The sequence below is a fragment of the Monopterus albus genome, unplaced genomic scaffold, assembly GCF_001952655.1.
Source record: "Monopterus albus unplaced genomic scaffold, M_albus_1.0 scaffold216.1, whole genome shotgun sequence".
In the NCBI taxonomy this organism is placed as follows: domain Eukaryota; kingdom Metazoa; phylum Chordata; class Actinopteri; order Synbranchiformes; family Synbranchidae; genus Monopterus; species Monopterus albus.
The window spans coordinates 290,755-303,807 of record NW_018128096.1 but is presented as its reverse complement, the minus strand read 5'-3'; the positions used below and the strand labels follow the sequence as shown (position 1 = coordinate 303,807).

General features: G+C 40.5%; 3 protein-coding genes across 6 annotated transcripts in view; 1 reads left to right on the top strand and 2 right to left on the bottom strand.

Annotated features, from left to right (window-relative positions):
• Positions 1-617: 617 nt before the first annotated feature.
• lyrm5a (LYR motif containing 5a) lies at positions 618-2,919 on the bottom strand. Of its 3 annotated transcripts, none has more exons than XM_020619181.1 (3): positions 2,576-2,919; positions 2,182-2,257; positions 618-2,098 (listed from the first exon to the last, which is right to left on the bottom strand). In XM_020619181.1, the coding sequence occupies exons 1-3, from the start codon at positions 2,683-2,685 to the stop codon at positions 1,886-1,888; spliced, it is 399 nt and encodes a 132-aa protein (XP_020474837.1). In that variant the 5' UTR covers positions 2,686-2,919; the 3' UTR covers positions 618-1,885. The 3 variants fall into 3 exon arrangements, with proteins under 3 accessions (XP_020474837.1, XP_020474839.1, XP_020474838.1); XM_020619183.1 differs by having other exon boundaries at positions 2,573-2,591; XM_020619182.1 differs by lacking the exon at positions 2,576-2,919 and adding an exon at positions 2,474-2,569.
• Positions 2,920-4,807: 1,888 nt separating this feature from the next.
• On the top strand, positions 4,808-12,238 carry dnai7 (dynein axonemal intermediate chain 7). 2 transcript variants are annotated; one of them, XM_020619165.1, is made up of 17 exons: positions 4,808-4,894; positions 5,208-5,225; positions 5,444-5,528; positions 6,035-6,126; positions 6,316-6,420; positions 6,644-6,790; positions 7,782-7,916; positions 8,053-8,156; positions 8,488-8,646; positions 8,772-8,925; positions 9,006-9,096; positions 9,313-9,482; positions 9,581-9,740; positions 9,893-10,107; positions 10,217-10,375; positions 11,149-11,262; positions 11,724-12,238. In XM_020619165.1, the coding sequence occupies exons 1-17, from the start codon at positions 4,823-4,825 to the stop codon at positions 11,997-11,999; spliced, it is 2,256 nt and encodes a 751-aa protein (XP_020474821.1). In that variant the 5' UTR covers positions 4,808-4,822; the 3' UTR covers positions 12,000-12,238. The 2 variants fall into 2 exon arrangements, with proteins under 2 accessions (XP_020474821.1, XP_020474820.1); XM_020619164.1 differs by having other exon boundaries at positions 6,626-6,790; positions 9,581-9,737; positions 9,890-10,107.
• LOC109971142 (lymphoid-restricted membrane protein-like) overlaps positions 12,030-13,053 on the bottom strand; it is a 35,696-nt gene continuing 34,672 nt past the window's right edge. Inside the window, 1 exon segment of the mRNA XM_020619220.1 lies at positions 12,030-13,001. Coding sequence (XP_020474876.1) covers positions 12,859-13,001 — 143 coding nt within the window. The 3' untranslated portion in view covers positions 12,030-12,858.

Below are 13,053 nucleotides of genomic sequence, written 5' to 3'. Positions count from 1 at the left end.
GCATTGAAGATGGGTCGTGGCTGGGTCTTCCAGCATGTCAATGACACCAAACACACAGCCAGGGCAACTAAGGAGTGGCTCTGTAAGAAGCATTTCAAGGTCCTGGAGTGGCCTAGCTAGTCTCCAGACCTGAACCCAATAGAAAATCTATGGGGGTCGCTGAAACGTCTTGTTGCCCAGCAACAGCCCCAAAACCTGAAAGATCTGGAGAAGACCTGTATGGAGGAGTGGGCCAAAATCCCTGCTGCAGTGTGTGCAAACCTGATCAAGAACTACAGGAAACGTCTGACCTCTTTAAATTGTAAACAAAGGTTTCGGTACCAAATATTAAGTTCTATTTTTCTATTGTATCAAATATTTTGTTATTTCTCAATAAAAACTCATAAACAGTTACACAAGCACACCCTCTTTACCAATGAACCCCAAAACACACCTTGCCAAGGTCCATACTATAATCTGTATTTGCACCAGTCCCATGTGAAAATGACATGTCTGAATCTGTAGATCTCAGGAATGTAGCAGCACCATTTAAATGTTTCATAACACAAAATAAAAGTGAGGTGCATATAAGGTTGCACTCAGACGTGCCAAATAAGAGACATGGTCTTCAACATGAGTACATGTTTATTTTATATTTTATTGTGTCAGCTTGAAACCATACAACCATGTAGTGTAGTCAAACAGGATTGTGCAAGGCAAATCAAATCCCAAATAATCCATGGACCCAATAAGTGACACCTCATTTTCTTGACCACTAGATGTCCTACTCGGGCACTGTGTCATTGAGGCCTCTGAGTAATGAACCATTTTTGTGAACACTGTGTGGAAACTTCAAGAAAGCCTCGATCAGCCATCACTATCCGCAAGTGGACATCTGCATCTGTATTATCTCCAACCCTTGAAAACAGTCTTAATGTGAACACCCATTTCAAATTAGATAATGAACTTGTAGTGGTTAAAAACAAACAAGTTACCAGTTAAAATGTAATATGTAATAGAATATAGTAAGAGTGTGTACATTACATATAGATATTATTTGTAGTAGGTAACAGCTGATAGTTACAATATGTAAGGGTGAGTTAAGCGTTTATATAAACCTGTAACATCTGTTTCTCTTCTCTGAAATGTCTGGAGATGTTTGTGCATGGGAAGCTTAAGAATTGGGTATGAGAGGTGACGTTAAGGGCCAGAAAGAACTGTGAACATTATGAGGGGCATAAAAAAACTAGTACATCAGAGAGAAAGGTGACAGACACAAAACAGACAGAACAGGGAAAGTGAGGAGCAGGGCTGAGAGGGGAGACGGGACCGACCTGACTTGACTGACGTGACTGTATGGGCAAAAATGACTAACTCTTTGACAAGCTTTTTATCTAATACTTTTGTTTATTTTTTATGCAGAGACGGTGATTCTGTTTCCTATCTTTCAAACTGCTGAACTGTGCAGAATTACTGTAATAATAAATAATCATTGGAATTGGGATGATTTACTTGAATTAATTTAGCTCACATCAGACCTTAACAACCATAAACTGACCTGATGAAATCTATATTAACTTACATACAGTAGGCTATTTGTGATTAAAACACTGGTATTAAGGGCCAACTTGTGTATCAAAAATAGAAAGCAGACTGTACCAGCCATTATCATCTTCATTCTCTGGCACTTACAGATTCATTTTCCTTACTGTATGAGACAAGCCTAATATTATTTTTATATAAAGCTAACAGTTTCTGTTTCAACAGTGTAACACTGCATCTCTGACGTGTGAAAATGACAGCTTGTTATATGACACCATACATACAGGAACACTGTACTTTCACACAGCCTATATTTCATTTCAGATTCAAAAGAATAATGTGTTTTTTTTGTCTGTCTGTATTATTACTTTTCTGGTTCATAATACCGCTTTTTTATGGCTCGATATTTCCTGAGGAAATAGAGTGCCTCTAGTTCCTTGATGACAAAGTTGCCCCGGGCCACCAGTTTTTTGATCTTTTCAGGGTCTGTCACGTCCTTATGCTTCATGAAGGCCGACTTCAGCCGCTCTCTGAAATAAGCCGATCCCTGGGGGTACTCACGGCCAAGATATAACAGCTGAAGGAGGACGTGAACACATTAAAATCATCAGATTCAAAGAACACAACAGAACCATGTGTGACACTGACTAATTCGCTTACATTTTTGTAAAGTCTGATAACCTCACCCCTTAAAGGGCTGGCCATGCCAGAAACTAGATGGCCGTCGTTCACACTTCTGAAACGAGAAGCACATTAAAAAAGAAATTGTTCGTTAGTGACGATGAGACAAAAATAATACAATGGTGAGGAATGAACACAGACAGAAGACAAAGCAACTGAATGACAGCTAGCTAGCGTCAACAGAATACTTAGCTTGACAGTTATAATTCAACACACGCTATTTACCACAAACTCTACAAACAAATATATTACACGTTATACTCATATTTACACGGGTTATTCAGTTGGATACAGTTACTGTAGTGTTAACGTAGATGCTTCGTTTCCAGTTTGCACTACAGTCGACAACGCAGAGTGAAGTTGTACACACTACCGTATGTCGTTCTTCTTCGTCCATGACCTAGGCAGTGTAAACGCAACTGGGCGTATTACTGCCCCCCGCAGGTATATAATATGAAATAGTCTGATTAAATATCCGTTCATGTCACTGAGTATAATCCTGTATTTTGCAAAAACGGAATAACTCCCCTTGCAATCAGTTGGTGGTTCTCATGTTGACCAAGCAATGTTTTACCTGAAAACTAAGAAATCTGTAAATTAGTTTTATATATTGTAATACTCTCCGTTCCTACACAAGCAGCCAGACGTTCTTGTGGTATCAATGTCCTTTTATTTGTAATAACAGGCTTCCATGCTGTTGTTTCAGCCACAGCACACGCTACCGAGCTCTTTTGTAACTCCCAACATACAACACTCAACAACAACAACTGCCTGCTCTTCCTCGCTCTCTCCTCTCACACACCTCACAGCGCCCCCCTCTCACATTCTTTCAGGCGATAACATGTAGAACCATATAACTGGATGCTAAACATTAGAACCATATAACTAGATGCTAGACATCAGAACCATTACATAGCCATTACAATATGTATATACAGGGTTATTCAAAAAGAATGAACCGATATTATTACGCAATAATTTATTAAGGAAAAGTAATACAAAACTCCAGCCAAGTCACAAGTATTCTACTCACAATCAACTTTTACTTCCTGTCTTACAAGTGTTCAGTGTGGCCACCACCTGCAGCACAGGCAACATCAATGCGATAAGAGCATTCCTCCCAGCCGCGTATTAGCATATCAAGCTCCACTGAGTTGATCGCTGTTGTTGTGGCCACATTGAACACTTGTAAGACAGGAAATAAGAGAGAGAGAGAGAGAGAGAGAGAGAGAGAGAGAGAGAGCTATTGATTTTACTCTTTTTACTCCTAGATAAGAACTCTAGTGAATGTAGTTTTTATGACGATAAATATCTGAATAAATGAATGGGATCCTTTTTAAAGGCATTTATTGATGGCTCTAGAAACCCAGAGAGTGGTAAGGCAGGATTTAGGGTCTGTGTCACGTTTAGATATAAAACTTTGACATTGCAATAATGGTATCTCTGTTTTCACTACTGAATTGTTAGCGATTCTCTGGGCTTTATAGAGTACTGGATAGAGGATGTTAAGGCCAGATAAAGTATAACCCCAAATCAGAAAAAATGGGATGGTATGTAAAATCTAAATTAAAACTGAAAATAGTGATTTGTAAATCATCTGTGTCATGTGTTACACTGAAAACAATACAGCAGCACATTATTTGATGTGATACCTCATCAATTTTATTTTTTGTTCAAAATAAACACTCACTTCCCTTCTGATGTCTGCAGATCTGCTTTGATCTAAGTGGTTCCAGTATAATAAGTCTAAAACCATTTTTGATAATCAGCAAAAGCCCCTTAGTTTATATAACTACTGCAGAAAAGGTCATTGGTGCAAGCCTGCCGTCCATGGAGGACCTGTACACCTCACGGGTCAAAAGGAGGGTAGAGAGGATCACTGCAGACCCCTCACACCCTGGATACAATCTGTTTGAACTCCTCTCCTCTGGATATCGTTACAGGTCACTGTGCGCCAAGACAACCAGGCACAGGGACAGTTTCTTCCCCAAGGCTGTCACTCTGATGAACACTTAACCAATGACAATATGACTGGACAATAACCCTCAGTACAATACCTGCAAATATACCTCATACAGATTATACAGATTCATACAGGTCTCTAGTTTTAAGTACTCTATTTTCATTCCTACTTATCCCATTTCAGAATGAGCATTCCTTGTTTGTCTGCATTGTTTACTGCCTGTTTATACTGCTTATTTTACATTGTTTGTTGCATGTTAATACTGCTTATTTTGTTATAATACACAGCCTTATGCTGGCTTACTCTTTACATGCCCCTTGCCCAGGTCTCTTTTAAGTACTCTATTTTTATTCATTTTATTCCTACTGTCTCATTTCAGTGAGCATTTCTTTGTCTACATTGTTTACTGCCTGTTTATACTGCTTATTTTGCATTGTTTGCACTGCTTATTGCTTGTTAATACTGCTTATTTGGTTATATTACACATGTTGCTGGTTTACTGTTTACTTGCCCCTTGAATGGGGATATGTACATACACATTTAGACACACCTGGCCAATAAAGCTGATTCTGATTCTGAATAATATGGAGTTTGAAGGATCGTTATCGCCGTATGTCGGATTGTTATTGTTGCAAATATGTCGCCATATATGTCGCCATGACGACACACACACGCATGCGTATGTGTTTCTGTAGTTACTCGGACGCTGAAGTTCTCAGTTTCAGAATGGTGAGTGTTTACCAGCTTGTTTTCTAATAGACTCCCCAAAATGATCACATTCAAAGGGTTTAAACTGTAGAGTTTAACGTTAATTAAAAATAGTTAGTGTTAGCTTATAATTAGAAGACAAAAAAAAAACAGTGCTAAAGACAACCTACTAACTTATAGCTACACTGCCTAGCACGTGAGTTAGCAAGAGGAACCTTTCATTTTTATGCTCTTTGTTTTCTTCATCTTGATACAAACATCTTTATATGCTATTCCTTGAATTTATGTCTTAAAGCATGTCATACTTTAACTTTTATTCTCCTGTGAATAATAGCCGCCCAAGATAAGAAAGGTCAGTACGTTTCTCTATTTAATAATTGCATTTTGCTCTTATAATCACAGTTATATACAGCCAGGCATAGAGTACAGCCTACCATTTTTACTCACCTAGCCATCACTCAGTTATTGTGTGTCCACCTTTTCCACTGCAATGCACCCACTTTTAGGTAAGTATAAACTGACCAGTGAGATGACCCTGTTAATCACTTGTATTGTTTTGCTGGTTTGAAGTCATTAAAAAAGGGAGGAAAGCTGTCTAAAGCTCAGAAGTTGAAGCAGAAGCAAGAGGAGGAGGAGAGGAGGCTGCAAGAGGAAGGTAAATAGCTGATCAGAGAGCTGTCTCTCATCTTAATTTCAGTAAAGTAATCTGTTTTGAGCTTCTGCCAGCCACTGTTGAGGAACAAAAGAGATTTCAGCAGTATTAAGATACATATTGGGGTACTGTATTGGGCAGCGCAACAGTTAGCGCTGTCGTCTGGCAGCTAGAAGGTTCTGGGTTCGAGCCTTTCTGTGTGGAGTTTGCATGTTCTTCCTGTGCCTGCATGGGTTCTCTCCGGGTACTCTGGCTTCCTCCCACAGTCCAAAGGCATGCAACTTAGGTTGATTGGAGACTCTAAATTGCCCCCAGGAGTGAGTGTGTATCTAGCCACAGGGGTTTCACAAGTCCCAAGCCCAGATAAATAGAGAGTTGTGTCAGGAAGGGCATCCAGTGTAAAAACGTGCCCAATTTGCGCTGTGGTGGGACCCGTAACAGGAATAGCCAAAAGTAGAGTAGTAGTAGATTGAGGTATTGTATGCATCTGATGTGCTTATGCCTTATAGAAGAAGCACGGCTGAATGCAGAGAAAGAAGAACAAGAAACACTGGAAAGAGAGAAAAAGGAGAAGGAAATGCTTGAAAGGCTTGAGTTAAAGGTAGGGTGCCCCAATGGAGTATAATACCATATTGATCATCTATTATTTGATTATTTTTCCATGGCAGGATATGCCCAGTCTCAAACAAACTGTGTTGATTGACCAGACCTGTAAATCCTAAATCACACAGTAGATTGTTGTCTTGAGTGTTATTATGCTGGCATAATACATGATGTCTTTTACTGACAGGCCAGAGAGTGCAGAGAGAATGAGCTGAACGAACTCCGCCATCTGTTGGAGAACAATCATGCTGCATTAACCAAGTGGAAAACTGATAGTGCTGAGAAAACCAAGGTGTGTGTTCTGTTTGTTTGAGTTATTGTGTGAGAGGGAGGTTTAAAAATAAAAAAATCTGGATGTCTGACACATTTATTGTTACCAGTAATCTTCAACAGTACAACAGTGATTATAATCACACTTAGATAAAATAACCTTATTTATCTGCAAAGCATCCCTTACAGATATCATTCAGCTGATTATAACACACAGTACTGTACAGTATGTTCCTTTTGTCCAGTGTGAGAGGTACATGCGCTGTGATGGCATTCCAGACCCTTCAGGAATATTAACCCCGCAGGATATTAACACATATATCAGCTTATGGAGAGACGACCCAGAGGTCAACATCACACCCATGCTCAAGCAATGTAGCATCGCTCTAGAGGTGTGTATTTTAAGTGTAGGTGTGTCTGTGTCTTCAGGATAAGCAGTTTACCTAATGGATGGATAGATGTGTATATCTTGCAGTTAGTTGACAACAGTTTTGATGATCACTTAATAAATTTTCTTGTTATAGCTTTCCAAAGGAAAATACTATACTGTAGCTGCTAAGTTACAGACCTAATATGGAGGTGTGAATATGTGAGGCAAAGAATTTGACATGTCAGAATCATCTTTGATGGCCAAGTATGTTCGAACATACAGGACTTTGACTCCAGTACAGAGGCTCTTAATGTGTTTTAAGGCAACAGGAAATAGAAAATAACAATGACAATAAAAAATGAAAATGAACAGTGTGTGCATTGAAATAGGAAATATGTGCAATCAAAATAGGAAAAGAATGAGAGGAAAAGAGAGACAAGCCCTATGACCCACCTCTCATCCCATGTCAGCTGTAGAACTGTATCAGCAGCTCTTGAGGCAGGTGGAACTTCCTGAGCTGGTGCAGGAAGCACATCCTCTGCTGCGCCTTCTTGGTGATGATGCTAATATTGGATGTTCACTTCAGCCCAGGAACTTGAAAGAGTCCACTGCTGATACAGTGCTGCTGAATATGCTGAGGGGGGCTTCTCCTGAAGTCCACTGTCATCTCCACTGTTTTGAGTGTGTTCAGCTCCAGGTTGTTGTGACCGCACCACAGGGCCAGCTGCTCAAACTTCCGTCTCTATGCAGACTCGTCACCATCTTGGATGAGATTAATCAGTGCTGTTGTAATGATAGATTGTCGATCTGTCTTGCTGTGAAGGAGATGATACTGCCCACAACAAGCCATAATAAGAAATTTCTTATAGACATTCCAGGTATCATTTACAGTATCCTTGTTGTAGACCTATTAAAGCTTAGGTATCAGAAATGACCTTAATGCCTAGAAATATATGATTTCCTGCATTCAAGTGTGACAAAATGTGAGAAAAAATATATTTTCTCTCTTGTAGCTGGTTGAGGAGCTGGAAGGTCTGCTCAGGGATGTTAAAGATCCTCAAGAGGGCCAGAAGTACCAGGAGGCTCTCATAAATTTACAGGAACTAATCCATTTTAAACACCAGCTCACCACAGAGGATATCCTTAAGGTACAAAATTCGTAATCATATCTGTGTTTGCACACTGTAAAGCCCTTTGTGACTATATAAAAGGGCATGAGGTGGAAACGCTTTGTACAAGCTTTTTGGAACCATTTTTATGAGGTGTGTGTATCTCTGGTCACAGGGAGCCAGTGCTAACATTGACACTGAAACAGGCAACATGCACACTGTGATCAAAGATGACAACATTACACTGTGTCTCTGGGCCAATCTCAAGAAGAATCCAAGGTCTGTGAAAGAAATGCAGTTGATCAAATAGGTTAGATGTGAGAATAAATAGAAAGAGTGAGGTCAATTGCTGTGTCTTATGATGGGTAGAGGTTAAATTATGTAGAATTTTAGTGGGTATACAGTGCTTTGCATGTGTAAAATAGTGACACAGTATAAAAATTTGGTTATGAATGTAGCGTACAGGTCAGCATCCAAGTGTCTTGCAAGGCCCTTAAAACAAGAGTGTCAGTAATTTTAATTTTTACCTTAAATGTTAAAGGCTTGTGTCAGGTGGCCTTCAAAGTGCAACTATCTCATCTTTTACTCTCTTTCTAACTGGTGTATTCAGGTTTAAAGGTTTCAAATTCAGCGAAGCTGGCATGGGCTTTGAACTTCCCAAGCAGTTGGCTGAGAGCGACATCGCTGTACGGATCCTCCACACACGATATGACCACCTGTCCTTGCTGGCCAAAATTAGTCATCCAAGAATATACACACCTAGCTGCAGGTTTGATAGCGCTTTTACTACAGCTAATACTACTGTGACTACAATTACTTTAACAGTAGCAATATTGCTGATACTACAAAACTTTTTGATCAGTTTTCATGACTTTTCTCTTTCTTTAATCTCAGGCCTCTTGAAGGCACTGATAAGATTCCAACAGACATAGATTTACCTGAGCAGGGAGAGACAAAAGTAGATGGAGAGGTGAAGGAAGACAGCGAGATGCAGCAGAAGATAGTGGAAGAGGAGGTGCAGTCCGGCCAAGGGTTAGAAGTTTGGAAGGTATCGAGAGAATGAGCTACTGGTCTGGGTTTCTAATGTCACTGAGATGTTTTCATTCTTATTGTGTATGTTCCTTACAGAGTGCAGCAAGTCTACAGTCGAGAAAAAACAGCCCCCACTCCCCAGAAGGCCGAGCGAGCCAGACGCAGATAGAGATAGAAACACTCAGAGGTAAGACACTCCCTGGTCCTCCAGACAGCTCCACCACACAGGACTGAAACCTGCAGTCACTTAAACTGATTGACAGATCTTGTGATACATAAAATGAACTCTATAAAACCACTAAATCTAAGTTACTGATGTTTAACTTCAATATTTTCTGTAAATGTCATAGTAAATCAAGTCTAGAAAGACATTTTTTTCATGGCTGAGTTTTTTCTCTTTCAGCTGAGGGTGAGATGACTTCTTCCTCAGAGCAGCTCACAGTTATGGACTGCAGTGAACAAGTCCAGATGGTGGACTTGATGCAGTACACGCCTTTGGGTGGGATCTTCTACTATGATTTGTTTCACCTCCCACCACAAGCCCACCAGGTCAATGGCTGGAAAATTAGACAGGTGAGAAGAAAAGAGATAGTTTGCTTTCACTGTTTACACCTGACCCAGCTTTTGACCCCACTTTCTTTTCCTTTTCTTTCATAACACACCCTGCATAGGTGTTGGATACAGGACTACAAGTGTTTCCCTACCGCCCAGAGAAGTCCAACATAGATGACAACGGGGCTCTCAGTTGTCCTCCTGTTGGCGTGTCTGTGATGCTGCCTGACTCTGTTGTCTTCTTGGAAACTCCTCAAGTGGCTTGCTGGGATGCTGCAGCTAGGACAAGGAATCAACACACACACACACACATCATACTCTATGAAACATAGAAAAACATAGTAGAAAATTAATTGTAGCACAACCTAAAAATTGGGCTATCAATTTTTAATATATTTGATAATCACCAAATGGTGATGTACATGATTCAGGTAAGCAGTGGCGAATAGACGGCATCAGCGATGTAACTTACAAGGAGGAAGAGGCTAAGATCTCCTTCAAGATGGCCTCCTTCCAAGCTTTTGCACTTATGCAAGAAACATATGCCAACTTTCCCTTCCAGAGCTGGGAGCTCAGGCCACTGGGCCAAGACTCTGCAGTTTTCACTGTCAATGGAGCACTCATTGATCTCAGCATCATCATCCAGGTAGGAGATAAGAAAGCACATAAACATTTCCCCTGACTTAACAATATACTGTATCAGATGATGTATCCTGAGGGTTAATAATTTGAATTTGTGTGAATTTTAATGACAGGGTAACCAGTGCATGTTGCAGTTAGAGCAAGAAAAAGGTCTTTCTCACCTCAAAGGGAAGTGGATGAACAGCCCTGCCCTACAGAGAGCCATGCTCAATGCTGGGCTCAACATCTTTGTGAATGAGTACACAGACAAATATGTCTGCAGCTACTGCAAGGTCTGCATCTTCAACCTGTTGGCTTTCAAAATAGAAGAACAGGAACAATGTTCCTGTTAGGTTTGAGCCAGGTTTGGTTTTGGATAAACCAGTGTCACACGGCATTTTGTCTGGCACATATCCCAATAGCAGTATAAAATTGAAGTGGGAATGACGTCATCCATTTCCTTCCAAGCGTCATGTTAAAGAGTACATAGTTTAAACTGGCAGCAGACTCACCATAGCACCATTCCATTGCCATTTCCCCTTCCAACTCCTATTACACAATGTTTTGAGCACTTAATTGTATGGTTGGGTGCAAAGAAACTGAACATTTACAGTCATACTTGCAGCTCTGTGAGAACATACACAGGAACAGTACTGCTGTTAGCATGGCTTAAAATAAGAATTTAACAAATCTGATTAATGAACAGGTATTCCTCAGCCAATAACATGCCTCAATCACTGTATTAAGTCCACATTTAAAACATAAACATACAGTAAAAACATACCTCACTGTAGCTTAAACCACTCAGCAGTTTCAGTTAGCCCCAATGCTACCCAGATTAGCCACATTAAAACACTACTTCTACCAACCTGCACACCATTAGATCTGTAACACTTGAGTTGAAAAAGGTCGCTAGTTGCAGTCTTACACACTAAATTAAAACACGACTCAATATTCCTCTTTTGATTTCTCTTTATTGCTAATATTTGTCTAGATGACAGTAGATCAGAGTTTAAGATTTTCCACAGCATTATAAAATATACTGTGTGGTTTCTCTGCTCTTCAGGACCCACTGGCAGAACACGCCGCCTACAAACAGATGGCCCTTTTTGCCTCTGCCTGTGCTTTCTCATGGAGCAAGTGGAATGCCAAATGTGGAGCTGAGCATCTGGTCCTGCAGGTATTCTTACTCACAGATAATTTATCATTTTACCGAATTTTCCTCCCCCATATAGAACATGGAGTCACTAGCCACACAAATGTTCATTCCACGTACTTTGGCACTAGCACTGTGACCAACAAGTAGGTGTCTTCAGGGTAGTAACCAGTCCTGCTCTAAATCCAGATCTTTACTGTGCCACCTGGGTGGCCTTGACTTAAAGCAGATTTGACATTTACACACCCACAGGTAAGGCAGGCAGAGAGATTAGATTTATATGAGGAAGAGGGAAGTTGCACAGTGCCACACAGCCAAAGTTCTGTCCAGCAGGGAGCACCTGGTTCTTTCTAGAAGATGGCGAGGTTACTGGTCATGGTTGAGTGGAAAGATGATGCCAATACCAGATTCAGAACACCAAATTTACTTCAGATTTATGTCCTTTCTCCTGAGTGTAATTGTTATTCCTTTTCCTTCTCTGCAAGGTATGTGAACATCACAGCCCTGCCCCTGTGCCCAAGGGCTCATGGAGTCTCTATCTGCTGGGCACTCAGTGTAGTAAGAAGTTGGAAATTACTGAGAAGAATGAAGCTTTCTCTCCAGATCATTATCCTGGCAGCAAGTTTCACTCCACCTTAATCCACATGCTCCAGGATAACATGAGCACTGATGGCATATCTAGGACCAAAAAATCCAATTGTCTGTTCATCAATACAGTACAGAGTCTGCTCTGTGCCACGAGGCCCCTGATGTATTCATAAACTAGTGACTTTAAAAATATGAATCTGTAATGTACATTTGGATGCACATAATAACATACATCTTCTAATGTAGAACTAGTTACTTTATTTTGTGCAAAGTTTCATGCATCTTTGGAACATACAAATGTGTTTGAAGTTGGTGAATCACAGCAATAACTTAAAATGGAAAATAAACCCTTTGGTGTTAAAAACAACTGTAGAATTATAACTGAAACATTCACATTTCCCCACTTGTCTAATAAACTCAAATATAAATTAAAAAAAACACTGAAAGTTTTATTACCAGTCTTTACACATTTAAGTTATAAAATGTCCTCTGAAACCAGTGAAATATGGAAAATTCTAATAAAAAGGCTGGCAGTTCCCTGTACCCTAATATTTAAAAAGCCCTGAGGCACAATGTGAGACATCATCCATGATGTTTGTCAAAGGTAAAGTATATTGCAGCCCACTGTATAACTTGGGGATCAGTGCTATCATTCTGATTAAGCTGTGACAAGACTGACCAGTGTTGTGCCAGCTCTGATACCTGACCTAACATTGTTTTGGGTTCATGTAGACATGTCATGTATTATAACAAGTTAAGGATGCGGAACAGCCCACCAAAAACAACACTAGCTGCCATTGCCTGCAAAAGTTTCTTCTCCTAAAACACAGACACACGCACACATACAGACTAACTTGTTTAGCAAACATGAAATGATGCATAAAATCTTCCACAGGGTTAACTAGCCCCTGAGGCCTGCCCTGTGTTGTCAAAAAAGTCTTGGTGGTATACACCTTTTTCTTCAGCACCCCAGTACACAGACAACCTGCAGAAGGCTGGGCAATAAGTACTATCCACCCTGGGTCTCAGGGGCTAAACAGGCGGCTGTCCGTGGTGCCGTAGGCCTGTGTAGGGCCACAGCAGCTGCTGTATGGTCATCCATGAATCCCCAGTTCCCACATGGGCAGCGTCTACTGCTGGCTGCATCACCAGGCTCGCCAGCAGTGCCAGGAGACCTGCAGAGGATGGCAAGGAATTGGATCCAACTATCCTTTTTGCTGACTTAGG